Consider the following 25,694-nt stretch of genomic DNA (forward strand, 5'->3'; position numbering starts at 1 on the left):
ACACGTGCTGAAAAAAGTGCAGTAACCCCACCTATTTGGATGATCTAAACCATTCATTTGTTGGTCTCAATGATCCTAACCCTTCAGTATCTTTCGTGTAAAATCAACAACCCAGAAAGTTAAAAAAAAAAAAAAAAAAAGGCGACATAAAAATCTATACAAATCAAAGTCTTAAGATTGGTTTGGCTATCGATTTCCCACTACGATGTTTTGTTAATGAGAAAAACTCACCTTGTCTTTTCTTTTTAAATTGGCTCTTGAGAGCTTTTAGGGGGAATGTAATAGCTTATGACAGGTGGTTAAATAACAAAAGACAAATGAGTTTGTGTCATTATCAAAACATGGTATTAGGAATATTAATAGCCTTATTTTATGGAGAAGACTGTAGATTTATAGGGCACGGCCTTTCTAGTTTCTACAACGGAGGGTGAATGTCTTATATCATTAAAATGCATGGGCCCATAATATCCACCCCCAACATACATGTGGACCCATGTAGGATTATAAATCATTCATCTTGTGGGCTACACAAGGGCCTCAAAATTGCACCATTGATAAAAAAGTTTAGATAATCTAATGGACAGTCTTTTTCGCGCAAGGAGCATTCATTGTAGGCTCCACCAGATGAACGGTTCTGATCAACTTCTATTCTGTTTCCTACCCAACGTTCATCTTTTGGGTCCCATTTTTCTTTCTTCCCGGTTCTCTAGAAAAGTCAAATAATATGACCACTACCGTGTCTGTTTCTTTCTTTGTCTTCTCAAACTTCTGAAATTTTCCTATCAAAGACTGTAGAAGCCAAAGACGACCAAAGAAACAAGCTGCGTATTGGTCTATGGAATTTAGGCTCGAATCATAATGTACAAAAGCCAATCAAATTTTACCTTTCATTGATCCAAGTACCCATTTGAATTTATTTTCCTTTTCAGTTTCTTAAGAAACATCATAAAGAGAGTCATGCCTTGTTTAGTTCCATTTGACAATACAAATTTGGATATCAGCTTTTTTGTTTTGAGACCTGTTGGTATCTTTGTAGATGATCTGGTTGAGGCTCTTAAGTGGTTCTCTTTTCACTCTGAGGAGCATGGGTGTGCTTACAGCTCTGTTCTCCAGAGTATCCATGGGAATTTGGTTAGACCCTTTGTTTTTTTATATTAAACTAGCATAAAATTGGGTTTTGGGTGGGGGGTTTTTGTCATGTTCCTGTGAACATGATTACTTGATGGATTTTTCTGTAAAATTTCTTAATTATTTTTCCTACTACTGTTCTTTTTTCTTTTTTTTTTGGCTTAATGGGTTCTTATGGTTTTTGTTTGTTATGTGAAGATCTTGTGATTTAAAAGTGCTTTTATCTAATCGTTTTAAGGTGTTTGTTTTTCTCTCATTTTGTTCTTGCTGAGCTTCTCACACTAATTTCTCTTTCTATTTTACTATTCCTATAAATAAGTTTGTGAACATGATTGATTAAAAATCACTACAGTGCTATGGATTTATACTTCTTTTCCATTTTTTTGTCCTCAGTTATCATTATGACTGGAAGTGCCATTTTCTGTTCTTATTTTGTGATTTCAATTTTGCCCACGATGTTTCTTGTCTAATCTTAGTTAAATTTTTCTTCCCCTTTTTCAAACTTCCATGATGATACTGGTCTTGAAGTTGTGTTATTTTCCTGCATTTATGTTACTTTGATGATAGTCTTTGGAGAAACCAAATTACATCTTTAATGCTTAGGGCTTAAGAGGATTTTTTATCTTAGTTTCTGTGATTGTTGACTTCTTTCAGATCATATGGTATGGAGCATGGATAAAGAGGTCCAATGAAGAAAGAAAATCATTGGAAGCCGCTCTGGTAAGTTCATTAATGACATTGTTTGAAGTTCAAAACACTAACAAAATCCGAAAGGCTAATGGTATTCCCACTACCATGTTTTGTTGATGAGACAAACTCACCTTGTCTTTTATCATTTAATTGTCTTTCAAAAGCTATTGCAATTCCCAAAAACTATCAGCAGCCAATTAAAAATGGAAAGGACAAGGTGAGTTTGTCCCGTTATCAAAACATGGTAGTGCAAATATCTGTAGCCAATCCAAAACTATAATATTTACTACTATAAGCTGGGAAGCTGGGAAGCTGGGAGGAAAAGAAGTGAATTTTTTGAATTTTTTTAAAATTATATGAGAATTACAAATCACTTTTTTTGACTTTTTTTAACAAATGCACCCATTCAACTCACATATTTTCAATCCTACCCTCTCCTTTATGCTTTTAACAAAGGCACCCATTAAAGCCATATAATTTCAATCTTACCCCCCTCTTTTATGGTTTTTTAATAAAAAATCTATAGGGTGATCTTAACCATCCGATTTAAGAGGAATTATGGAAACATCTATAGATTTGAGGCCTAGGATCAGCCTATGGAAATGATTTTTGGGGCACAACCTATTTATGTTGTGTTCCATCACATGGACGGTTTGGATCAACCTATGACGTGGTCCGTACAGTTCTTTGTCGCCCCGTGCATCACACGGGTTGTTTGGTATAAACTATTAGATTTCGCTATCTTAGAAATTCAGAGATAAATTGGGCATTTCTCTTGACTAATTCAAAAATCCTCAGAAATTAAATGCGAATGCCATGAATAATTCATCAATTTCCCATTTTTTTGTAAATCTCATGAGAAACTCAAAATATTGAAAAGGACAGTGAAAAATACATGGCATCTTAATCCAGCAAACACATGCACTTAGCCATCGTTTCTTATTTAGTAAGCGTGCATCTGCATTTTGAAATACTGGTTTGATCAGATTATAACCTCCTCCAGATTTCTCTCAGGTATCAGCACTGACCAATGTATCAAGCATGGCAACACTAATGGAATATGGCTTCTTTGACGCATACGCCGGAGACTCAAAAGATGGTCTTTCTGTAGCAAAGTTCACCACCAATGACACCATTTCCATGGGCTCAATGCTTCCAAGTTCCGACGATCTCAGCGACCTCTCTTACGCTTGTTTGGCCGTACTAAAGTCATGTTTTTTGAAGATGGAGGGCGCATCTTCAGTTGTTTGTTTCAGAAGTTATGATCAGCCTAGGGTCGGCTGCTTGCACGTGTGGAAATCCCTATGTTCTTGTTATTCATGGCTTCTTGGTTCAGATTACAGAAACACCATTTCACCTTATGTTAAGCATTTATCTACCAACCTCCAATATGACATTTTTCGGGTTGTTTATGTTAGTAATGATGACTTACTCAGTATTCAATCTTTTCTTCCTCGCCAAGTGCTTGAGAACAGAGAAGGAAGAAGTGAAAATGGCCAGGAGGATTGAGAGATTTGAAAGTTTTGAGTAATTTATCTCTTTTGTGGTGTGGCTGTCTTTGTTTGCATTTATTTCACAGTTGTGTGAATACTCTTATATTAGTTTTTTTTTTTTTGTCAATATTGCTTTTGTACAATACAAACACGGCTCATGTGTGGAAATATGAGAAAACATTTATCATTTAAATACAAAAAAGAGATTTTGAAACTGCCCTCTCTGTTTGGACCATAGTTAGCAACACTTGATCAGTACTATATTGGTTCACATACAAGGGAAATTTGCCAGGGAACATTGCAGAAAGGCATTTCACGGCTGGTTGTTGTATGTAAGAGCAGCCACACGGGCTCACTTTTTGGCAGATTTTGTCTTATACATTTAATTCACCTGAGGTGGCTGCTCTCACATGCAACAGCCAGCAGAGAAATGCCTTTCTGAGATGCTCCTTAACAAATCCCCAAAAAAATGTAATAAAAACTGTCAAATAAACTAAGGGAAATGATCAAATGATATCAGCACAACCATGTTCTAAAAAGTGCACAAATTCCGCTTGTCTTTACTTCTCTAGGCGGCTTGTGAGAGTTTTTTGGGAATTGTAATAATCTTTGATGACTCTTTAAATAATAAAAGACAAGAAAGGCTAGTGCAAATATAAAAAAATGGTTGTGCTTATCTCATTTCGCTAACGAAAACACAACAAAACAGTGAGAAAACCTTGAGCAGATGATCTAGGCTCTTGATCTATATAGACTCATATAGAAAAGCTAATCATTTGATTTTTTTTTAATTATATTCCTTTATCTTGTCTATGGGATGCCCGTTCAAGATGGGACCGGGATCATGAGGGTTGCCTCACCCTGTTCTACAAGATATATGAATCAAAAATCTAATATTATCCAATCAAACGGATCCAACCACATAGAGGTGGCACAACTTGGGCCGGACTCTGTTTCGATTCCACATGCCTGGCATACTTAGGGTCTGTTCAGTTGCGCATGGGAAACGGAAAAGAAAATAGCGCCGCTTTCTGTGAAATCTTCCTAATTTGGTCGTTTAGTTGTCCAAGATACAGAAAGCGCTAAGAAATCATTAATTTACGTGGAATTCGACTAATCTGACATGTCGGGTTAATTTCCGCGACTTAGAATCCGGGTCTAACCCTCGGATTTTTATCCTTTTCCTCGGATACCGCAAAAAAACATGCACTTTCCGTCAACTCTATGGCATACGGTTGCCAATCCAGCATCCAAATCTAGGGATTATTTCATAATTTTGAGAGGTAAAAATTGCATGTCTGCATGTCTCCTCCTTATACTTTCCGAGCCAAATTTACCAAAGATTAATTTTGGCTTTTATACCCTCTCTCTTTATTTAAATGACACCCCTCAACTACTGTTCAAGTTGAAAGGGGGCGAATGCGTTCGGCAGAGGGGGTGAAAAATTCATCTCCCTAAATTTTTGGCAAATCAAATGTTCGTCTCCTCCCTATGGACTACTTAAACCACTAATCTCTCTCTCGTCCTCTCCCTGTGTTTTCTATCATCACCGGCAAGTGCTATCGCATGTCATTTTTTTTTTTTTCTATCGTTAGTTTTTTTTTTTTTTTTTTTTTTCCATCTGTGTTCTAGGGTTAGGGTTTCCGTTTTAGATCTGGAGAACCGAGCTTTTGCATAGGGCTTTGATCTTCAATCTTTATTCCCCCCCCCCCCCCCCCCCCCCCCCCCCCCCCCCCCCCTCCCCCCTTTTTTTTTCGTCTCAAATTTGTTGTTAGATCTGTGGACATGTTTTTCCTTTTTATTTATTCATTCTTTGCAGAATTTACATATGTATTTTCCATAATCTGTTTGAATTAGTTTTCCTAATTTAGGTTGTCTTCTTTATTTAAGTTATTTCCATATTAGAGTAGGATTTCCTTATTTCCTTTTTTGATATCTTTAATTTATGATTTTTAGGCCCTGTTTGGACTTTGGATTGCAAGAAAAACATTTCTGACAGAAAATTTTTTCTTGGGAATATTTTTTTTCCTTTCCACAATTATGAGGGAAATGATATTTTATGGTTAATTTAGAGGTATATTATCATAAATTGAAGGTCTCTCTACCTAAAAGTTGAATAGGGTTGGTTCAAGTTATTTTTTGGTGTGTTAAAAGAGTAGGAGCTTTTAGAAATATTTTTTCATTTCTGAACTTTTCCAGAGAATTCCTGCAATTCAAATGGAGCCTTGAGACATTCTCATTGATATTTTCTTTGTTTTTGCTTTGAAGAAGGACACACTTTGCATATTGTACTGAATTGAATTCTCAAGTTTGTTTCAGAGTTAAATAGTTGGAGACTGTTCTCTTTTATTTCAGATGAAGATGGTCAGCCCTTTTTTGTTGTCTTGATGTGATGGATCTAAAAGGACAGCAGTTTGGAAGAGGTAACCTGTTTAGATATGATGCTTATTGGTCTGTTCATTCATGTATTTTTTTGGGGGTCTTTTTTATCAATAAACTGAATATGGTCTTTTTTCTATATTGGTTTATCTTATATTGATAATCACAAACTGAATATGGTTTTTATTTTGAAAACTTTGGATGCTCCATCACTCCAAAACAAAAAACAAAAAAACTAACAAACTATGGATGCAGATATTCTTGTTATTTTGTGATTATCAGGCGTTTTCCTCTATAATGTAGGTGCCTAAGAGAGAAGATCCATTCTATGCCCATCTATCAGAAGGCAATCCCATGGAAATTCCTATCGATTCCAGATGGATAACAATTTGTCTCTCTAGCTTTGGAATTTAGAATTTTGGTAGAGTTTATAATTCCATAAAAGGAGTCAAACTAGTGGCAGCAGTGCATCGAGGCACTGCCTGGGCGGTCCTGTCTGCCTGGCCTTCTGCTGTAAGATTGGTTTCTGGCTTTGATTGCAAACAAATTTTTTCTTCTTGTGATTTCATGCATTGAAACTTCAAAAATGCTCTAATCAACCACTTGAAAATGGTCCAATTTTGAAATAATACTCAAGATTTACATTGATAAAATATAAGTACCAAGGCTTGTGTTTGAGGTGACCCATTTTAATAGCTATAATGTTGTTACCCAAACTACAATTGGCGTACCTTCTACAAAAGAAGAGATGAGTTTTTGATGTCAAATTCCTGTTGATCTACATCTCTCTCGCAAAGGTATGCTCTCATCATTGCCACTTCTTGGGATTTGTCTAAATGGAGGGCTTCAGCTTTCCACTAAAATCAATGATTTATAAACCTACAGTAACTATCTTCCATGGACATGACTTGATCTCTTAGCCTAGCCAACCTAACCTACCTAAATGCGAGCCACTCCAGATTACGTCTACTGATTCTATCGAAGTTAAGTTTGATGATGCAATTAAGGTGAGGGGAGTTTCATTTTACTACAGTTCTATTAGGTCAAACAATCATAGGTGCAATTAATTTCCTATTGACTACTTAAACCACTAATCTCTCTCTCTCTCAACCCTAAACTTCTCGTCCTCTCCCTATGTTTTCTTTCATCATCGGTAAGTGCTATCGTATGTCATCTTTTTTTCTATCGTAAGTTGTTTTTTTTTTTTTCTAGGGTTAGGGTTTCCGTTTTAGATCTGGAGAACTGAGCTTTTGCATAGGGCTTTGGTCTTCAATCTTTATTTTCCCCCTCAAATTTGTTGTTAGATCTGTGGAAATGTTTTTCCTTTTATTTATTCATTCTTTGCAGATTTTACATTTGTATTTTCCATAATCTTTGTGGAGAGGTTTTGTTTGAATTAGTTTTCCTAATTTAGGTTGTCTTCTATATTTAAGTTATTTCCATATTAGAGTAGGATTTCCTTATTTCTTTTTTTTCTATTATGCTGATTTATGTTTCCATATTTTGCTTTCCCTAATCTCTATATAACGTAGATGGCGTATGGCTTTTGAGAAAGGAATAATCAAATTAGTGCAATTAGCATATTGGAGGCCGAGTTTCCTCGAATTAACTCATTGGTGGCCTGAGTTTCCTCGAATTAACTCACTCTTTCCCTCTTTTCCTATCATCTTCTTCTCTATTTTCTCTTCTGATAGAATGGTTCTCTCTAAAATTCCATGTTCTTGTAGACTGATTTCAACACTGCATGATCAAAATTGAGAGGTGAAGAAAGTTTATTGTAAATTCGTAATTGAGAGATAAAACAGGGTTATCTGTTTTAGATTTCTTTAATTTATGATTTTTAGGCCCTGTTTGGATTGCAAGAAAAACTTTCTGACCGAAAAAATTTTCTTGGGAAGATTTTTTTTTCCTTTCCACAATTATGAGGGAAATGATGTGTTATGGTTAATTTAGAGGGATATTATCATAAATTGAAGGTCCCTCTTCATAAAAGTTGAATAGGGTTGGTTCAAGTTATTTTTTAGTGTGTTAAAAAAGTAGAAGCTTTTAGAAATATTTTTCCTTTCCAAACTTTTCCAAAGAATTCCTGCAATCCAAATGGAGCCTTGAGACATTCTCACTAATATTTTCTTTGTTTTTGCTTTGAAAAAGGACACACTTTGCATATTGTACTGAGTTGAATTCTCAAGTTTGTTTCAAAGTTAAATAGTTGGAGACTGTTCTCTTTTATTTCAGATGAAGATGGTCAGCCCTTTTTTGTTGTCTTGATGTGATGGATCTAAAAGGACAGCAGTTTGGAAGAGGTAACCTGTTTAGATATGATGCTTATTGGACTGGTCATTCATGTTTTTTTTTTTTGGGTTCTTTTTTATCTATAAACTGAATATGCTTTCTATATTGGTTTGTCTTTTATCAATAGAATGAATATGAGATGGATATACTTTGTATCTGTTGTGAAACTGAGGATTATGTTTTTTATTTTGAAAACTTTGGATGCTCCATCACCCCAAAAAAAAAAAACTATGGATGCAGATAGTCTTGTTATTTTGTGATTATCAGGTGTTTTCCTCTATAATGTAGGTGCCTAAAAGAGAAGGTTCATTCTAGGCCCATCTATCAGAATGCAATCCCTTGGGAATTCCTATTGATTCCAGATGGATAACGTCTCTCTAGCTTTGGAATTTAGAATTTTCGTAGAGTTTATAATTGATTAAAGGATTCAAACTAGTCTCTCTAGCTTTGGAATTTAGAATTTTGGTAGAGTTTATAATTGCATAAAAGGATTCAAACCAGTGGCCGCAGTGCATCGAGGCACTTCATGGGCGGTCCCGTCCGCCTGGCCTTCAGCTGTAAGAGTGGTTTCTGGCTTTGATTGCAGACCACTTTTTCTTGTTGCGATTTCATGCATTGAAACTTAAAAAATGCTCTAATCAACCACTTGAAAATGGTCCAATTTTGAAATAATACTCAAGATATTACATTGATAAAATATAAGTACCAAGGCTTGTGGTTGAGGTGACCCGTTTTAATAGCTATAATGTCGTTACCCAAACTACAACTGGCGTACTTCAGATAAGGTGACCCATTGTAAAACAGTTCCTAGTCTAATTAGAACTCCTATCATGCCTAACTAGTTTGAAATAAATGCCTAATAAACATCAATTTTCATTCATACTCAATTATTTTCAGTACCAATAGTCATTTTATATTTATAGGCTATGCGAGTCATACCGAAATTGAAAAACAAAAAAAAACACTCCTAATCCATGTTGTAAAACAACTCCGAGTCTAATTAGGATTCATTGAAATATATCCCTAATACATGGACTCTCCCTACTAGAAGTAATCTATATGACTCTTTAAACCTCAAGGATTGATAACTCATCATAGAAACTAACCCATTTCAAGTCCCACAAATACAAGGATTACCTTATGTTGCAATGTGGGCTTTTGTGGGCACTTAACAACGTAAGTGATTGATTACAAAATCCAAAACAAATAAGACCTTAATATTTTTGCAATAAACATGTGGACCCTATTTTAAATACCTACAACCTAAACAAACTAAGTGATGTGGGTGGGAAACGAACTTGTTATCCCTTCCATAAGTTAAGGGACTTCAAAGACACCTAAAAGACACATAAATTTTAGAATATGTGCCCTAGGATGGTCCCCATCAAAGGATCTCGCTCTACATCTTTCTTCTCCTCGTCTTCCTCTATGGTTTTCAAGGAGGATAGCCTTTCAAGTGATAGCTGGCCCATTTTTTTTGTGAGAGAAATGGTCTTTCATAATTTTTTCTTTCAATTTTTTTGAAACAGTTTAAAACTATGTAATGGATAGTTCATTAGTTATGGGTTATTGATTCAAACTTTGGTTTGGACTGGTCGTGAAGTTTTTGGTGGCTGTGTTATATTTAGAATTGTTCAGATGCAAAATCTTCCTCAATATAAAAAAACATTCCAGTCAAAATTATTCGTTTTGTATCAGTTAGATGAACTATTATTCGGCGTCTTGTTTTTCACTCATCTGTCTGTTTCTAGGTCCAGGGTCCTAGCCAACTCGAAATTCAGTGAACAAAATACCGGGTTAAGGCTTTTCTTTTTTAATGGCAAATACCGGGTTAAGTTTTTTTTTCTTTTGTTTTGTTCCATAGAAAATAATTACACCTCAACTCAAATGGAAGTATGATCAATCGAATTGACTTAACTGAGGTCAAAGTGTTTAACAAGTTTATACCTTGGTTTAACAAGTTTTAGGCCAAAGTGTTTTATTATCATATTTTATTGGAGACTGATTGGTGAAGGTTTTCATCCCTCCGAAATTGTGTAACTGAGTCCCTCATTTTGAACCAACCTTCAGGGCCTAGGGAACTCACTGGTGCTGTAGATCTTGTAAGTCACTATAAGTTGTGGGCACATCATGATTTCTTTTGTAAGAGAACACTACCGTTGTCGATTTCGGAGACGCACTATCCTCACAATGTAGTGGGAGACACTGAAATTAGGAAAGGAGAAGGGATGGAACTTGATCAGCTCTTTCAAAACACCTCCTATGCAAGAGAGACAAGTGCACATATACAACCTTTTGACTTGGACGCTCTTATACAAGCCTTTCGACTAAGGGAAACGGCTCCCATCGATCTGCCTTCTGTGAGTAGTCTACTGATGCAGTGGCTTCTCTTGGTTTTTCTGATTACTACCCTGTAGTAATGGCCCATGTGTCATGATATACTGCAGGCAGAAAAGGGGATCCCTACGATTGATGCGAAGGTGAAAAGCGGGTCCAAAGACAAGGATAGGAAGCGTAAAAGACACAAGGACAGGGTTAATGGAAAAGACAAGGAGGACAAGAAGCAAAAACATCGGCACACGGATCGAAGTGAGGATAAAGATAGGGAGAAGAAGGATAAAAGTGATCATAAGGATGCCGGTGGTGATAACTCAAAGAAGCATCGCGACAAGGTCTGCATGCTTCTGTTTTTTCTGATAGTCCTTATGGCTTTCTAATGTTTTCAATGGCCAATGCGTGTTCTTCTTTCTCGTGTTTCAGAAGAGGAAGCATGACGGGAAAGAAGAACTTGTTGACATTCACAAACGCAATAAAAGTTAAGGTAACAATGTAACATGCAAGTATATTCTTCCCAAAGTTCAAAAGCTCTCCGAGTTGATCTTCGACTCTTTTTTAATCCCTTTTACCTTGGCTTGAGTACTCCTCCTAGCCCAAGTTTTGGCCTTCCAAGTCGATGCCGATGGAAACGCCTTTGACTCACCCAAGTTAATGAATACTTGACAGTGACTCGACTCCCTTTAACCTTGTCTGATTTCTCATCTGCGTCGGAGTTTTGAAACATTGATTCTTCCATTGGATCTATTTGGGTGTTTTTAGTGTCTATGCTTGCTTTCATTTTCTGTTTGAGTGGGCTGTGGTTTTCCCCTCATATCGTAAGAGCTCAATTCATTTGGTTTTCCTTTTATCTCCATATTTGGTGGCATTTAAGTTAAAGAGGGTTTCGTGTTCTGATGTCAAAATTCTTGAGGCATTTTCCTAAAGCTATCCATATTTATTGCTTTTCTACATTGACTCCATCTCCATGATTTCCTCGCTCAAATTATAGAAGAGTTTTAGAAGTTCAGCTGATTTGAGCTATGCATGACTATCGTGGTGCTCATATTGTTTACATGTGTGTTTCAATTTACCCTTCCACTGCTCCTTTTGATTTAAAAAAGCTGTATCTTCTCAAAATTTGGTGTATAGCCGAATACCCTCTGTCGTCTCTGTGCAGTGTTTCTTTCTTTCCTTCTTTTTTTCTTTCGATATAAAATGGGCGTATAACAAAATTTTCACTCATTTTTCCATTTAAATGACCGCAAAATTTGTTCTGCATCCACTCTACATCCAAGAAACAGAGTCCTAATGTCTCTTTTGTTGCATTTGACTGTAGATTCTTTATGAGAAAGGGAGGGATGCATTTGAAAAGACAACGAATTCCCATGAAAGATGAGATCCCCATTGGTTGGGTGCTTGTTACACTAAGGTTATGTAACTGACTGTAATGTGCAGCTATCATTTTACATTTTTTTTCACAAGGGTTTTATGGTGTCTAAGCCACTTGTATATTGTCATAACATTTATTTTTCTCTACATCTGTTCTTTTGTGAAAACTGTTGAATTAGAAGTGGGAAATGGAAAATGTAATATTATTCTATTGAAATCAGTTGCCTATTTCACCATCTGGGCTTAAAATTACTTGCCCACTGTGTCAAGGATTGCATGTAACTTAGGTAAAGAAAGAAGGGAATGGTGATGATTGAACCCATAGTCCCCGTCCCCTTCGACCCTTTGTAAGAGTATCTTGTTCTTCAACGCTTCTCATTCTTTTTTCTCCAGAGCGAGTGTAATTAGCCGAACGGAATCACTTGGAGAGACTGTTTCGTTACAAATTGTTCCAAAAAAACAAAGCGTCGCAAGTGAGCCAGGGCTACTGCGGTTGTGGTACGCTATTTTCTGCATTTTGTCAGTCTCTGTAGAAAAAAAGAAGTTCAGAAGCACTCAAGGGATGCAACTCATGTTGTTTTTTGGGTTGAGCTTTTACCTTAGAATTTGGTTGTGTTCAGGTTACTTCCGATTCATTTTTTTAGCAAAAGCTCAACGCAACCAGATGCCGAGTTGCCAACCGAGATGGACCCTTACAGTCAAGGAGAAGGGTTTAAGAATGGATCCTAAATTCATGAATGGAAGATGATATAGGGGGTGATTGGGTCTACAATAAAGAAAATTATGGAAATTAAGTTGTACTTTTACCCGCTGATATTTTTCCTTGGGAAATCCATCTTTATAAGAACCATTTAATGGCGAGTAAATGTACAATCAGTTTCTCAAAGCAAGTAACGAAAGTGAGAAGGCTTGTTCATGAGCAAAGGATACCAGAGTGCTGGCACCGACATACAAACAAGGGGCATGTCACCTTGTGTACTAGTCACTCTTATGGGAGATGGTTTCTCAAACTGAAGGAGATGTGAAGAATCCATCCTACTATTTGAATACATATGCCTGAAAAGGATGGTGTTGCTTGGACATCAATTATTTCGGAGTTTGTAGATAATTTCAAAACTTGCTTGTTCCTTCAATGCGTAAAAGGAATGTTGATGATGCTCATCAAATCTTAAGTATTGATTAGAGTAATCTTGTTTCTATGAGGATTGATCAAGAAATGTGAAGGGGTAAAGAACAACCCAGATTGCAGTTGGATTATAGTGAATAAGACGGTTCATTAGTTCTGATCCCACAAGGAATTAAACGAGATGCATGCTACAAAAAATAAAACATGGTGGGTATGAATATGAAATATATTTCCCACAGGAACAAAACATATCCAAAAGGTTTCACAGGAAATTCAATGTTTCCCACCTGAAAAAACAAAGTAGGACAGCAAAACATACTTGTCACACATTTCAATCCAGAGTATATACCCAAAAATACAGACACCACTATATCAAAGGATCCAAAGGAAATGATCAACAGATTTCTCATATCAGTTCGTTGGGTTGGAGACTACCAAGAACATAGAATCCTGAAAATGCAAACACTTACATCAACATCAAACTGTTGCGCTTTGCAAAGCTACTCCGAGATCATGCATAGGATCCTGTTGTTGAACCTTGTGACTGCCATCTTCAAACTGATTTGTGTTGTCTAAAATATCCGAATTCATGCAAGGGGGAACATATGCCTCAAAAATAGTTTCCATATTTGGGATCTCCTTATTGTTCTGGCTCCGAATAATTTCCAAAGGAGTGAAGCAGAAGGCGAGATAGAAACGCTTGTCACATACATAAGAAAAAATGCAGGACATCATAATAAGGGGTATTACAAAAGAAGTATAGTAGAACTTCTTGATGCCAAAATAGCCAAGCATGAGTACTTGGTAGAGGATCAAAGATGCAAGGATCCGTGCATGGTTGTGAGGCCACATTCGCCCGTTGCTCTCATATGAAGGAACATAGACATTCAATGCCTGAATAAAATGCCACTGTTAGTTGGTCTCGTAGAATGAATAGGCATCCAGCATACAAAATAGTCAGTATGTCTAGATCCAACTAATACTAATAAATGAGAGGGGGTACATTCAGATCCGGATCCAGATCCATAACCAAGTTTGATTGGTTCCTAACCAATCCAGACTTGTTCAGTCGCTTGAACTGTGGATTCAACTAATGCTAGACAATGTTAGACCGTTTGGATCTAATTGATACTAATCAATGATGGGTTTATCTACAAAAACAATGGCTTCAAATAGTATTTTTTTAAGAAAAAGAAGATGCATCTAAAACAAGTGGGAGTGCAATTTGGGTTGGGTTAGATTTAGCTTTTTGCTCAAAATGAAATGAAATCAAACCGAACCCGGACAGGTTTATCTTGGAGATAGGCTAGAGAGTTCAGTTCTAGATGTACAGTAGGGAGTTTTACCTGATTCCGCATAACAAGCCATCCAAGACCAAAGTATCCCACACCAAAAGGAATTATCATGGGAGTTATTACCGAGTAGCAAAGGACGATTGTTACAATCAGCATGTCATTGGGAACTCTAGTGGCAAAACAAAAATTTCCAGGAGCCCAAGCTTCTTTCACCTCGGCTTCAGTTTTACAGAGATACTTCCTTTTTACATGGTAAACAATTAGAGGAATCAATCGGGACAACTCGAGTCCATAGCCAACAAAGAACCTGAGGCCAAATTATCACATAAGAAAACCTTTTTTCATAATTAACATGTAAGCAAGTAGAAAGTCGATGATGGGTCAATTAACAAGTAATGCAAGAAAATGAAGTAACCTCTCTCCCTGTATACAATACAAAGTTAATAGCATCTAGTAAGGTGAAATATATGCTTAAGAAAAAAAGTAGCAGGCGTGGAGGAATTATTTTCTTTAACAGGTACTCGCAATATCAAGGATATTTGCGTTCCGGTTTACAAGCTTCAATTCTTCAAGGACATTATGCACTATCAAGACCTTGTGCGTCGTTTGGAGTGGGAGTCAGATCGCTCTCTCTGTGTCACTAAATTGGAAGAGCTAATAGCTACACTGCAGGATCCCATGGAGGAAGTCCCTACACCTGAGTTTGAGATCGTCTTCTTTTCTAATGAAAAGAGGCTACAGCGGAGTGTGGATTTTTTACTTCATAGGGTAAGGAAGTGTGCTTTGATCTGACTTGATGGTATTTCCTAGTTATGGTTTTTTGAAAAAGATATGTTTTTTGGGGCTGTTCTGGACAGTGGTTGTATTTACAGTAAATATAAGTAGTCTCTAGGTTTGTTTATAGGTTAAAAAGTGGTATTGTAGATAAGTGGGTCTTTAGTTGGTTGATCTGGGCCTGTCTTTTGCTTTTGGAGGCATGTTTTGCCTGAAGATTGGTTATTTCAGAATGAGGAAGTGTTGATATGAAATTATAAGGGTTGGATGTCTCTTAAGAGAAAGGATGAAGGAATGGAGGAGCAGTTGTAGTATATGACAGTTTTCTAGATGCTTTTGGGATGTATTTACGTTGGTTACACCATAAAGTATGATATGCTTATGGTAGGTGCAGGTTTCTATGGCCTTATGGCTCTCTTTGGTAATACAGGGTATGCCCTGTAATGCCTTGTTTGATACCATGTAATGACAGTTGGGACTTCTGGTCCCTAATGTAATTTTCATGGTATCTATGAATATAAGTCAATTTTTAAAAAAAGAAAGAGAAGTAGCAGACGAAAAAAGATACAGATCTCTCAACCGTAAATGCTGGAATCAATCCTCTACAGTTAAGGCAAAACCTGGGCAGAAACACAAAAATAATAATACTAGAAGGAAATCTCTAAGAGAAGTATTGAAATATTGAGCCTCAGTGTAGATAAATACTATGAGAAAGATCTAAAGTTGAATTATTTCGAAAGCTAAAACATGTGGACAAACACAAATGGAAAAACAGAAATATTTAGCATCTACATCTAGTATACATAAAGTGAGAAAGACCCAAAAATTGAATTATTTCAAAAGATAAGTATGCTTTTTATATATTTTTTGAAAGGTAAGCTGGGATCTCACCTGCAACCTCAAGGTTGAGAAACAAAGCCTCAACCATTGAGCTACAGGCCCAACCCCAAAGATATGCATGTTGACAGAACACAAAAGGAAAAATGGAAATATTACTCCAGAGAGAGAAAGAATGTTGCTTGTAGAAGCTATTCTCTAAGAGAAATATTGAGCCTCAGTGTAGATAGATTATAGATAGATAGTATGAGAAAGACACAAATTTGAATTATTTCAAAAGATTGACATGTGGACAAAAACAAATGGAAAAACAGCTTAGTTTACTTAATGTGAGAAAGACATGAAATTGAATTATTTCAAAAGATAAGCGTGTTGACAGAACATAAATGAAATACAGAAATCTTACTTCAGAGCGACGAATGTGATAAAGAAGGTTGCATTTGCTGGCAAGTTACTTCCAAGCATGGATACAATTGTCTTGGGATGCTTCACAATAGTCTTGATAGAACTAAACAATGTCCCACTAATAGTTACTCCAAGGAAGACATTGAATACTGTAAAATAGAAATATTTTCCAGACGCTGCCATCATAACATCGCTTTCAGAAGGGATACCCTCGGCCTTGGACAGAAACATAAGAAATGTTGGCAGCAAAGCCAGAAACAAAATTAGCACAATCTGAGGCAGATAAGCTTCCAAAATTGTCTTAATTTCGGGCTGATCAGCAATCGGCTTTAGAAATGGAAGAAGCTTTCTTAGGTTACTCAGAGTTGTGAATGCCGAGATTAGCGCGATTGGGATCATGTAAAAGACAATAGCCATAAAAACAATACCATAGACAATATATTGCCTTACTTGCCTTTGGTAGAATTTAATTGTAAGATTTTTCCATATCAATTGACGAGGTTCAGGGGCTTCCATTATTATCCAAGTATCGATCATCTGAGCATGGAGGGTCTGAGCAGCCGAGGTTGCAGCCATCTTGTTGTTGAAGAAGATTAGGGCAGAACGTTTCTGTTTCTCTTTAATGGTGATCTTTTGTTCAGTTTCTAATTTTGGAACTAGTTCTTTGATCTTCTCATTGCATAAATCGATTGTGTCAACTTTCTTGCCTATCAGTCCTAGGAAGCCAATTCTTTTTGTGGGTTTTGTTCCTTCCTCTTTGCTTACAGTTTTTGATTTTGCAAAAACAGCCTCTGCGCGGGCAAGTTTCTTTCTGTAGCCTTCCAATTCTTTCCAAATTTTATATGCCTGCGGTGAGAAAAAAAAAAAACAAGATATTCATTGGACGGAAAATAACATGTGAAACAACCAATTACTCCAAGACCTTAAGCTGTCAGAGTTGGTGTTATATAATCATTTATACTTCGACACTCCTCCTCACATGTGGCCCCTCTTTTTTGGGTTAACCGTAGAAGTGGATTTTTAATTTCAAGGAGTTGTTGGGTTTAGAACCCAGGACCTGCCATGAGGCAATAGCTCGGATACCATGTGAAACTACCAATTACTCCAAAAGCTTAAGCTGTTAGAGTTGGCATTATTTAATCATTTATATTTCAACATTATGGACACTGACTTCTAATCAAGTGATTAGTCTGAAGTTTAAAACACGGGCAGTTAGCAATGATGAAAACACGGGCAGTTAGCAATGATGAAGTTACCTCTTTGTGGTCTGTAACCGCCATTGATCTGTAGAATGTTTCTGGATGAAGTGTACTGAAATATGAATCAACATGTTCTTTTTGCGTTTGGCCTTCAGGAGGAGGAGGGATGTCCCTAACCAATATAGTAAATTGCTCAGGCTTCAGGTCTACGGACCCTAAAGCAGCAGCTCTCAGATCAGAAGCATGCTTGTATGCGTTCCATAGAACGTAAAACGTAACAAAAGAAACCCAATAGGTCGCAATCAGGAAGGCCCACAACCTGGGACTCTCCTCCTGAATAATTAAGTGAAGAACAGATAAACAAACGCATAACTAATGGGAGGAATTTAGAAAATTTCCCAAAATACCCAGAGGTTCCACTTCTGTCTCGATTGTCATAATGAGGAAATATATGAAGTATCTGTAACTTGAGTAAAGCAATTATCTTTTGCTTCTTGTATGAAATTTCTTTTTCAGAAAAGATAAACATTTATCGCTGGCAGAATTATAACTACGAGATTGATCATCAGTATGAGTTCCATATATTTGAGATAAACAGATCTACTTGACGATTGAGTTTCAAGTGTAACTGCTTCATAGGAATTTTGATTCAAAAACAAGTTGGTAATGTTTCTCAGATTTTCACACTAATTAATGTATCTGGGTGTTGATGAGCTGAAAAATGTTTAAAAGCTCAATAGCCTGATCATAATTTAAAAAAAAATAATCATGTTAAGATAACAAGCATTCTAGATTTTCTTCATATCCTTTTATGGGTTCCTAGAGGCTGAATTTCACACAACGATCACAAAGCTAATTTCAGGCAGATAAGTTATGCAGACTTCGACTTTGAGTGTTTGTGGGAAAAACTGTCTGCATTCCTATCCGGAAAAAAAAAACACTAGCCTGCATTCAAGGCATATATTTCAGAAGTTCATAGCATGTTTTCTTCCGTGTATATACTTTTTTGTATAAGGGAGGAATACAATGAAGATACAAAATCATAAATTAATTTTAATGGCTTACTGTGATATTTCCCATTGCTAACTTGTCAAGGGTATTGAAGGTCCCATTGCTGTTTGTATCAGTTACCCTGCTGTCGTCGGTTCCAGCAACAGGAAGAAGAACTGGCAGCAGCACAATACCGGATAGTACTAATATCCATAATGCTGAAACATTGAAAAGAGATAAAAATTGAAAATTGGTATGCATAGTAAATATAGAAAATTCTAACATGAGAGTAATTCTTGTCATCCACACAATCAATATCTTTGGAATCATTGAGAGTAGTTGTGGCACAAATAATATGAGAGAGGGCTCTCTGGTGCACGTAAGAATAACCATATAGAAGGAAACTCAACATGAGCCTGATTTTCAGCCTCCCCATGCTCTGCCCCATGATAAAAAAACAAATACACATCAAGTTAAATTGTAAAAGAAAAACGAAAATTCTAAATTCTTCCCCGAAATAAACTAAAACCCAGAATTCTTTAGAAAAGTGTCAAAACATTAAAATAAAAGTAAAACAATCTAAAATTTTCAGAAAATACTCTCTTAAATGTCATAAAAAACATAGTGATACAGGCACCCAAAAACAAAAAAGAGGCCAAAATCATCATACCCGAGTTCAAGAATAGGAAATAGACGGCTGTATCGACCCCAGCCATCTGAATGACATCTTTTTCAGTTGATTTAAGCGCCTCTACTATCCATGCAAATGGGTTCTTCGTCCTCTTTCCCTCCGATGATTCAAATTCCTTCAGAATTCTGTTGGGAAAGTATATAACTTCATTTGAAGGTTTCCTCGAAAGCCATGTGAATATCAATACCAACACAATGAATATGATAAATGAAGTTGTAAGAGTTGTCACAAAGGAACTGAAATCCATGCCTTCTCTCTCTCTTTCTTCTCCTCCTACTGCTGCTGCTGTATTTATACAGCTCCCTTTTTCACATTACAAGTGGGTGGGCCCCGGGGAATAAAAAGAGGCGAATCTATCATTTTCCTTAAAAATATCTTATTCATGGTTGGTGGGTGGGTCCTACGAGGTGGGACACGTGGCCTGCTCTTTGTGGCTTGCCGACTTGTTGACCACTTTATTTTGGGACACGTGGATGTTGTTTGTCTTACAGAGATCCGGATCCGAATTCTAGTGCGCAGTGGGTGGATACACATGTGGGTCCATTGGACTGTCCGACGTGTGGCAAAGAGGCCACCCATTTTAATCGGATGGGATCCGGTTGCTGCCAAACAAGCCTGTCCGAGTGTCCCAAATCCGAATGTATCTTGCCACATGTTGTAAAAGGTTAATGATATTGGCACTGCCATGTTTTGATAATTGCACTAACACACCTTGCCTTTTCTTTCTTGATTTGTAAAGATTTCTACTCTGTTAAGAAGCTATTTAGTCGTTCCAATCTTGGTCCCCAGATCGGTTACCATATCATTATTCGTTTTTGCTTTTTTTTATACAATGTAGTACTCACTCTTCCTCCTCTAATTTTAGGCCATGGTTGGAAACCATGATCGTTTTTTTGGAAATGTTATGAGCACTACTGTATTTTGATGAGAGCACTCCTCATTTTATTAAGAGTATGGTATGGTCCGCACCATAGGTTGATCCAAACCGTCCATTAGATGGGCCACAGCCTAAATAGGTTGTGTTCCATAGGTTTATCCTAACCCTCCGATCTATAGAGGGTTAGGATCAACCCTCTAGCATTCAGATCTGAAGGTTAGGATAAACCTATGAAAATGATTAGGCTGAGACCCATCTAATGGACGGTTTGGATCATCCTATGGTGCGGGTCATATCGTACTTTTAATATAGTGTAGTGCTGATAACATTTCCCTTTTTTTACATGGGATATTAGCATAACCAGTGGTGAGAGATGACAGGAGAAGGACGCATGTGAGAGTGATTGACTGGGGAGAGTAAGAAAAGGCAGAGAATTAAGGCTCTCTTTGGATTGAGGGAATTTTTTTTCCTTGGAAATTTCTTTGTCTTCCCCAGGGCACCTTCTCCAGTGTATTTATGAATACTCATTTTACACTAAAAAAAAGGGGTGGCCAGGGGAAGAAAAGGGGGCAAATATACCATTTCCCTATAATTTACCCACATGGGTTTTATGATCTTAACTTCAAATTAGGTACGTCGTATTTCCAAGGATTTTGCAGTAAAGACAAACTGGGTTTTTCTGATAATAGATTTTTTTAGTCTATTAAAATTTAATTTAGTGGTTATAACCATATTTAAGTAGTTTATCTTTCTGTACATATGCAGGAATTCTTAATTGGGTAGTATGTTTGAAGCGTAGTTTTAAAACTCACCCGAGTTGACTCTACGCATTCCGCGTACTGCTGATGAAAGAAAAGAGAAAGGGCGAAGTACTTCTCCATGACATCCTCTCCCATATAGAGTTGAGGCTTAAAGAGGATTACTGAGCTACTTGTTTATACTTCGCCTTGAAGACAGCTTGTGTGATGCTTAATAAAAGAGTGAGTTTCTAGTCATTTTATATAGTAATTGGAGATCTGTTTGAAATGCACCTTCACATGGCACCTAATCAGGCTCAGGCTGAAATCTGACCTTTAGATCATGCCTAATCCCAATTTCAAGACTCATGCCCATGTTTGCAATGCACATTTAAAAGTGATTTCTCCTTGGGGATACCAATCCGGGTTTTATATAGGCTTGCTATTCTCCATTCACATGGAGAACAGCTCCAATGGGTAGGTATACAGGCAACGTAGCCAATCCCAAGGTTTATTTAAGATAAAATTATATCCAAATAGGTTAGCCAATCTTTGGAACAAATTATCCAAGGATTTCTATCCCATATATCCCTGAGGAGGACAAATCCGAATTAGGAGTCACTATACGTTCTACAACCAATGTTTTCTGTTGAAAAAACCATTGACCTAGGCAGGGGCGGAGCCAGGAATTCACACTTGGGGGGCCGGACTAATTTTCACTTGCCTGCATTGGTCAGAAGTAGACCTGACAAACTAGCGGGGTTTGACCCGGCCCGTACGGATCCGGGTCAAATGGGCCGGGCCAAAATGACCCGGAAAATTTTACGGGTCACTAAGCCTGGACTTACACCCGGCCCGTACAGGTCGGGTCAACCTGCGGGTCACCCGGATTTTTGACATTTAATTTTCTGTTATTTTTTCCTTTTTTATGCCGACACAGCCACACTATAATAGGATGATTCAAACTGTCCATGTGATGGGTTGGGGCTTGGGGACCAAGCTTCTCCCACTAGGTCCCACGGTTGAATGATCTGAACCGTCCATCTTCGAGTAATTTGACCATCTTAAAAAAATGCTAGAACGGAAAATGGGCGATTTTTTTTGTATATTTGGCTCAGAAGATCCAAAGCAAAGCCTCTCAAAATGGGTGATTTAGATAATTCAAATGTGGGACCCAATTACCCCCATTTGTGTAGCACATCTGGAGGTGTTTTCTTTTGGCATTTTCCCTTGTGTAGCACATCTGGAGATAGCACATAGCATGCATGTGAGGGGTAGTTTTGCCATTTAAGGGAAAATTACCACATAGCACAGCTGGAAAATGCCACATAGCGATCGAATTAACTTGCAAGTCAAATTTCAAAGGGTCAATTACCAATGGGGGACAAACATTAGGCGAAATTATCAACAGAGGAACCATGCTTTTCAAAAATTATCAACGAGGGACAAAAGAGGTCTTGTCAGTAAAAGCTGGATGAAAATGCCCTTTGGCATTTACAAGACGTTTTGATCTTGTTTTTTTTCCTTCTTCCCACTTCTTTTACTTTTCCATTATCACCTTTTTGATTTTTTACCCTGCTAGTCATCTTCCTCCTTGTTCGGCCACCATTGTTGCTGGCAAATCTTGAAAACTTTAATGTTCAGTTCTTATCATCTATCTCTCTGTATCTAGGTTTTGTTTTGTTTTTTTTTTTTTTTTCCATTCCTCTGTTTCTGATTTATCTTGTTTAGGGTTTAAGCGGTTTGTATTTTAGGGTGTATTATAGAGATAATGCATGGATGGCTTCACTCACTTTTTTGAAAGACAAGCGGTTGTGTATAAGAAAAGGTTAATGTAATACATGAATGGATGGCTACACATTTTTTTATTTACTTTTTTTTTTTTTTGTAATACACAAATTGGGATGTAATACATGAAGCACATTTAATGGAAAACAACATCAATTTCTTTTGTTATTTCTATCATTAGCAGAATTGTAAAACCATTAGAAGAGTTGCTACATGCAGGGGGTTTTGTAGCAGAAGGGCTTTATCAACTCTCTGGAAGGGGGTTAGTAACTCTCAAAAGTAGGGTTACCAATTTTCGAATGGGCTTATCAAGTGCTTGAAAATTGATCGAGAGTATTGGAGTTTTGGAAGGGGGTTTTCAAGTCTTTAGGATTGGGGTTATCTAGTATAAAAAATGGGGTTACCAATTTCCGAATGGGGTGATCAAGTCTCTAAAAATTGGCCAAGGGTACTGGAGTTTTGGAAGGGGGTTTTCAAGTCTCTGGGATTGGGCTTATTTAGTATAAAAAATGGGGTTACCAATTTCCGAATGGGCTTATCAAGTCCTTGAAAATTGGCCAAGGGTATTGAAGTTTTGGAAGGGGGTTTTCAAGTCTCTGGGATTTGGGTTATCAAGTATCAAAATGGGGTTACCAATCTCCGAATGGGCTTATCAAGTCCCTGAAAATGGCCGAGGGTACTAGAGTTTTGGAAGGGGATTTTCAAGTATTTGGGATTGGGGTTATCTAATATCAAAATGGGATTACCAATTTACGAATGAGCTTATCAAGTCCCTTAAAATTGGCCGAGGGTACTGGAGTTTTGGAAGGGGGTTTTCAAGTCTCTGGGGTTGGGGTTATCCAGTATCAAAATGGGGTTATCAAATTCCAAATGAGCTTATCGAGTCCCTTATGAACACATTTTTGCTTCCTGTTTTTTTTTTTCACTCGTTCATTTTCACCGTTTTTTTCTTTCTACCCTATGATTCATCTTCCTCATCCTCCATTCAAAGGGAGAAGTAGAAATACAAAACCCTAAAACAAATGAAAAACAAAACCTAGATACAAAGATAGAAGGGAATGAACTCACATTTCAAGTTTTCGAGCTTTCCCGCCTCTAATGGTGGCTAAATGATGATGAAGATGACTGGTAAGGTAAAAAAATAAAGTTGAAAGTGAAAAAGTAAAAAAAAAGGAAGGAAAGAAGAGAAGAGGGAAAAGTGGAAAGGCAAAACGTGTTGCTTAAGAAAAGGGCATTTTCGTCCAGCTTTTAATGACAAGACCTCTTTTGTCCCTCGTTGATAATTTCTTAAAAGCATGGGTCCTGTTGATAATTCCACCTAATTTTTGTCCCCATTGGTAATTGTTCCAATTTCAAAAGCACGTGCAGAGAAGTTTGACTCGCGATGAGTCAGTAGCCTATACATGCATGCCTAGCTCCTTCAGTGTCCACGGCCCCACCCAATGACCAATTAGTGGCTGAGCCAGGTGGGGGAAGGGGGAAATTTGAAAAAAAAAATCATATTTAAATGCTGATCAATTAATGCCCTTGATAAATGGCCCCCCACTGCCTGCAAGTAATACCCCCCTCTCTCTTTATATGCCCTTAATTTATGCCCCCTTTTCTCCTTAATACCCACCTGCATGTGTCAGTAATTAATGCACAACGATTTTTTTTTTACCTTCTTTCCTACTAGTAAAATATGCACGTGCACTGCACGTGCCACCAAGGTATTTTACAATTTGTTTATTTCAATATTTATTAATGAATTAGTATAACTTTTTAAAAATATTGTTCAACATTACTATGTAATTATTGTTAATTTCAGAAGAAATTTTATATTAGAATAATCAAAGAAATGGCAACATGATCAATTAGTAGAAGAAACAGGGAAAAACTTTCTTTGAAAGAACAAGTAAACTTCTCTGATTTATTGGAGGAAGAAATAAATGTTGTGGGGTGGCATGGATCGAATGTTTGCCTGAAACTGAGTTTTTCCAGAGGCTCCACTCAATTCAGCATTCTTCTTGAAAGAAATGGGATATTTTGTTTGCAAGGAGGAGAGAGTGTTTGAGAGGCAGAGAGATAAGACTGTAAACGTATCATATACATATCACAAACCTAAGCAAATCTGCATCAAGTTTCGAATCTATAAAAAGTCAGATCATAATGATAGTTCCAACAGAACCTAATTCTATCATTTCAGCAACCTATCAACATGCAATTCTCCAATTGCCAGCTTCCACCACCGAATAAGATCTCGCTATCTAGCGGTTTCTAAGAACCAAAGAAAAAAAGCATGATAAAAATTTCCAAACCCTATTTCAAAACATCAGCAGAACACGCACAACTCTTCCCGAAGCTTTTGATCCATCGGAGAGACTGGGCTCTTAGTAACAATTTTACATACTAAGATTGATAAAAATAAAATGTAAATCAAGTTAGAATAGATATTATACAGTCTATACGGATTTTCTTTTGAAAACCATAGGCACCTGATTAGGATTTCCGACTGAGAAATAAAAAAATATACAGAAATAAGAATTCCCACAAATAACATGGCAAATGGCAGGGACATTGCAGCAGTGAAATGGCGAAAGTACCCTAGAGAAATCCGACTTAGTGAAATGGCAGGGACATTGCAGCATTGAAGGCAAGGGCCCCGTGCGATGCACGGGCCAACAAAGAATTGTACATACCACATCATAGGCTGATCCAAACCGTCCATGTGATGGAACACAAAATAAATAGGTTGTGCCCGTAAAATCATTTCCATAGGCTGATCCTAGCCCTCCAATCTATAGAGGTTTCCATAATTTTTGTTCCTCTTAAGGTGCCCGGAATTCGTCAATATTTTTACAGGTGTCCTGCATTCGTAATATCAAACTTTCCGTTAATAGACCCTCACATAGTGAATAAGGAAAAGTAGTTTTTCGTCATCGTTAGGGGTGTAACTCGGGTCGTGTTGAGGCCAACCCGAGTAACCCATTTTTCCGACCCAACCCGATGTCCAACCCGGCTGGGTTCAACCCGACCCAAACCGATTTCCAATTCGGGCTGGGTTGGGTCGGGTTGGCCCAATTTGATATGGTACCAATTGTTGACCACCTCAACTCAAGCCGGGTTGTTTTGGATTTTGGGAACCAATAGTGAGTCACCAATCATCAGTTTTTAACTCACAATCGGTTCTCAAAATCCAAAACAAACAGGGACTAACAATTAACAAAGGGAAATGTTATCCGCAGTACTATATTTTGATGATCACAGTCTTCACTTGATTAAAGTACGGTATGGCCCGCACCATAGGAT

General features: G+C 37.3%; 3 protein-coding genes across 6 annotated transcripts; 2 read left to right on the forward strand and 1 right to left on the reverse strand.

The window, feature by feature from the left end:
• The first annotated feature begins 863 nt into the window (after positions 1-863).
• Positions 864-3,516, forward strand: LOC143855027 (uncharacterized). Its single transcript, XM_077365188.1, has 4 exons — positions 864-899; positions 1,037-1,131; positions 1,783-1,848; positions 2,833-3,516. The coding sequence occupies exon 4, from the start codon at positions 2,860-2,862 to the stop codon at positions 3,325-3,327; it is 468 nt and encodes a 155-aa protein (XP_077221303.1). The 5' UTR covers positions 864-899; positions 1,037-1,131; positions 1,783-1,848; positions 2,833-2,859; the 3' UTR covers positions 3,328-3,516.
• Positions 3,517-4,648: 1,132 nt separating this feature from the next.
• LOC143854684 (mediator of RNA polymerase II transcription subunit 19a-like) lies at positions 4,649-11,904 on the forward strand. Of its 4 annotated transcripts, none has more exons than XM_077364766.1 (7): positions 4,649-4,787; positions 5,667-5,734; positions 7,926-7,993; positions 10,053-10,342; positions 10,430-10,654; positions 10,743-10,803; positions 11,635-11,904. In XM_077364766.1, exons 3-6 carry the CDS (start codon positions 7,963-7,965, stop codon positions 10,800-10,802), a joined length of 606 nt encoding a protein of 201 aa, XP_077220881.1. In that variant the 5' UTR covers positions 4,649-4,787; positions 5,667-5,734; positions 7,926-7,962; the 3' UTR covers position 10,803; positions 11,635-11,904. The 4 variants fall into 4 exon arrangements, with proteins under 4 accessions (XP_077220881.1, XP_077220883.1, XP_077220880.1 ...); XM_077364765.1 differs by having other exon boundaries at positions 4,705-4,863; XM_077364768.1 differs by lacking the exon at positions 10,743-10,803 and having other exon boundaries at positions 4,704-4,863.
• A 1,119-nt stretch (positions 11,905-13,023) lies between these two features.
• LOC143854683 (hyperosmolality-gated Ca2+ permeable channel 3.1-like) lies at positions 13,024-19,296 on the reverse strand. The gene is made up of 6 exons (XM_077364764.1): positions 18,984-19,296; positions 18,389-18,531; positions 17,381-17,656; positions 16,126-16,970; positions 14,160-14,415; positions 13,024-13,707 (listed from the first exon to the last, which is right to left on the reverse strand). Exons 1-6 carry the CDS (start codon positions 19,249-19,251, stop codon positions 13,291-13,293), a joined length of 2,205 nt encoding a protein of 734 aa, XP_077220879.1. The 5' UTR covers positions 19,252-19,296; the 3' UTR covers positions 13,024-13,290.
• Positions 19,297-25,694: the final 6,398 nt, after the last annotated feature.

The sequence above is a fragment of the Tasmannia lanceolata genome, unplaced genomic scaffold (genome assembly GCF_043159265.1).
Source record: "Tasmannia lanceolata isolate RefF3 unplaced genomic scaffold, GAP_Taslan_0.1 ptg000020l, whole genome shotgun sequence".
Lineage (NCBI taxonomy): Eukaryota > Viridiplantae > Streptophyta > Magnoliopsida > Canellales > Winteraceae > Tasmannia > Tasmannia lanceolata.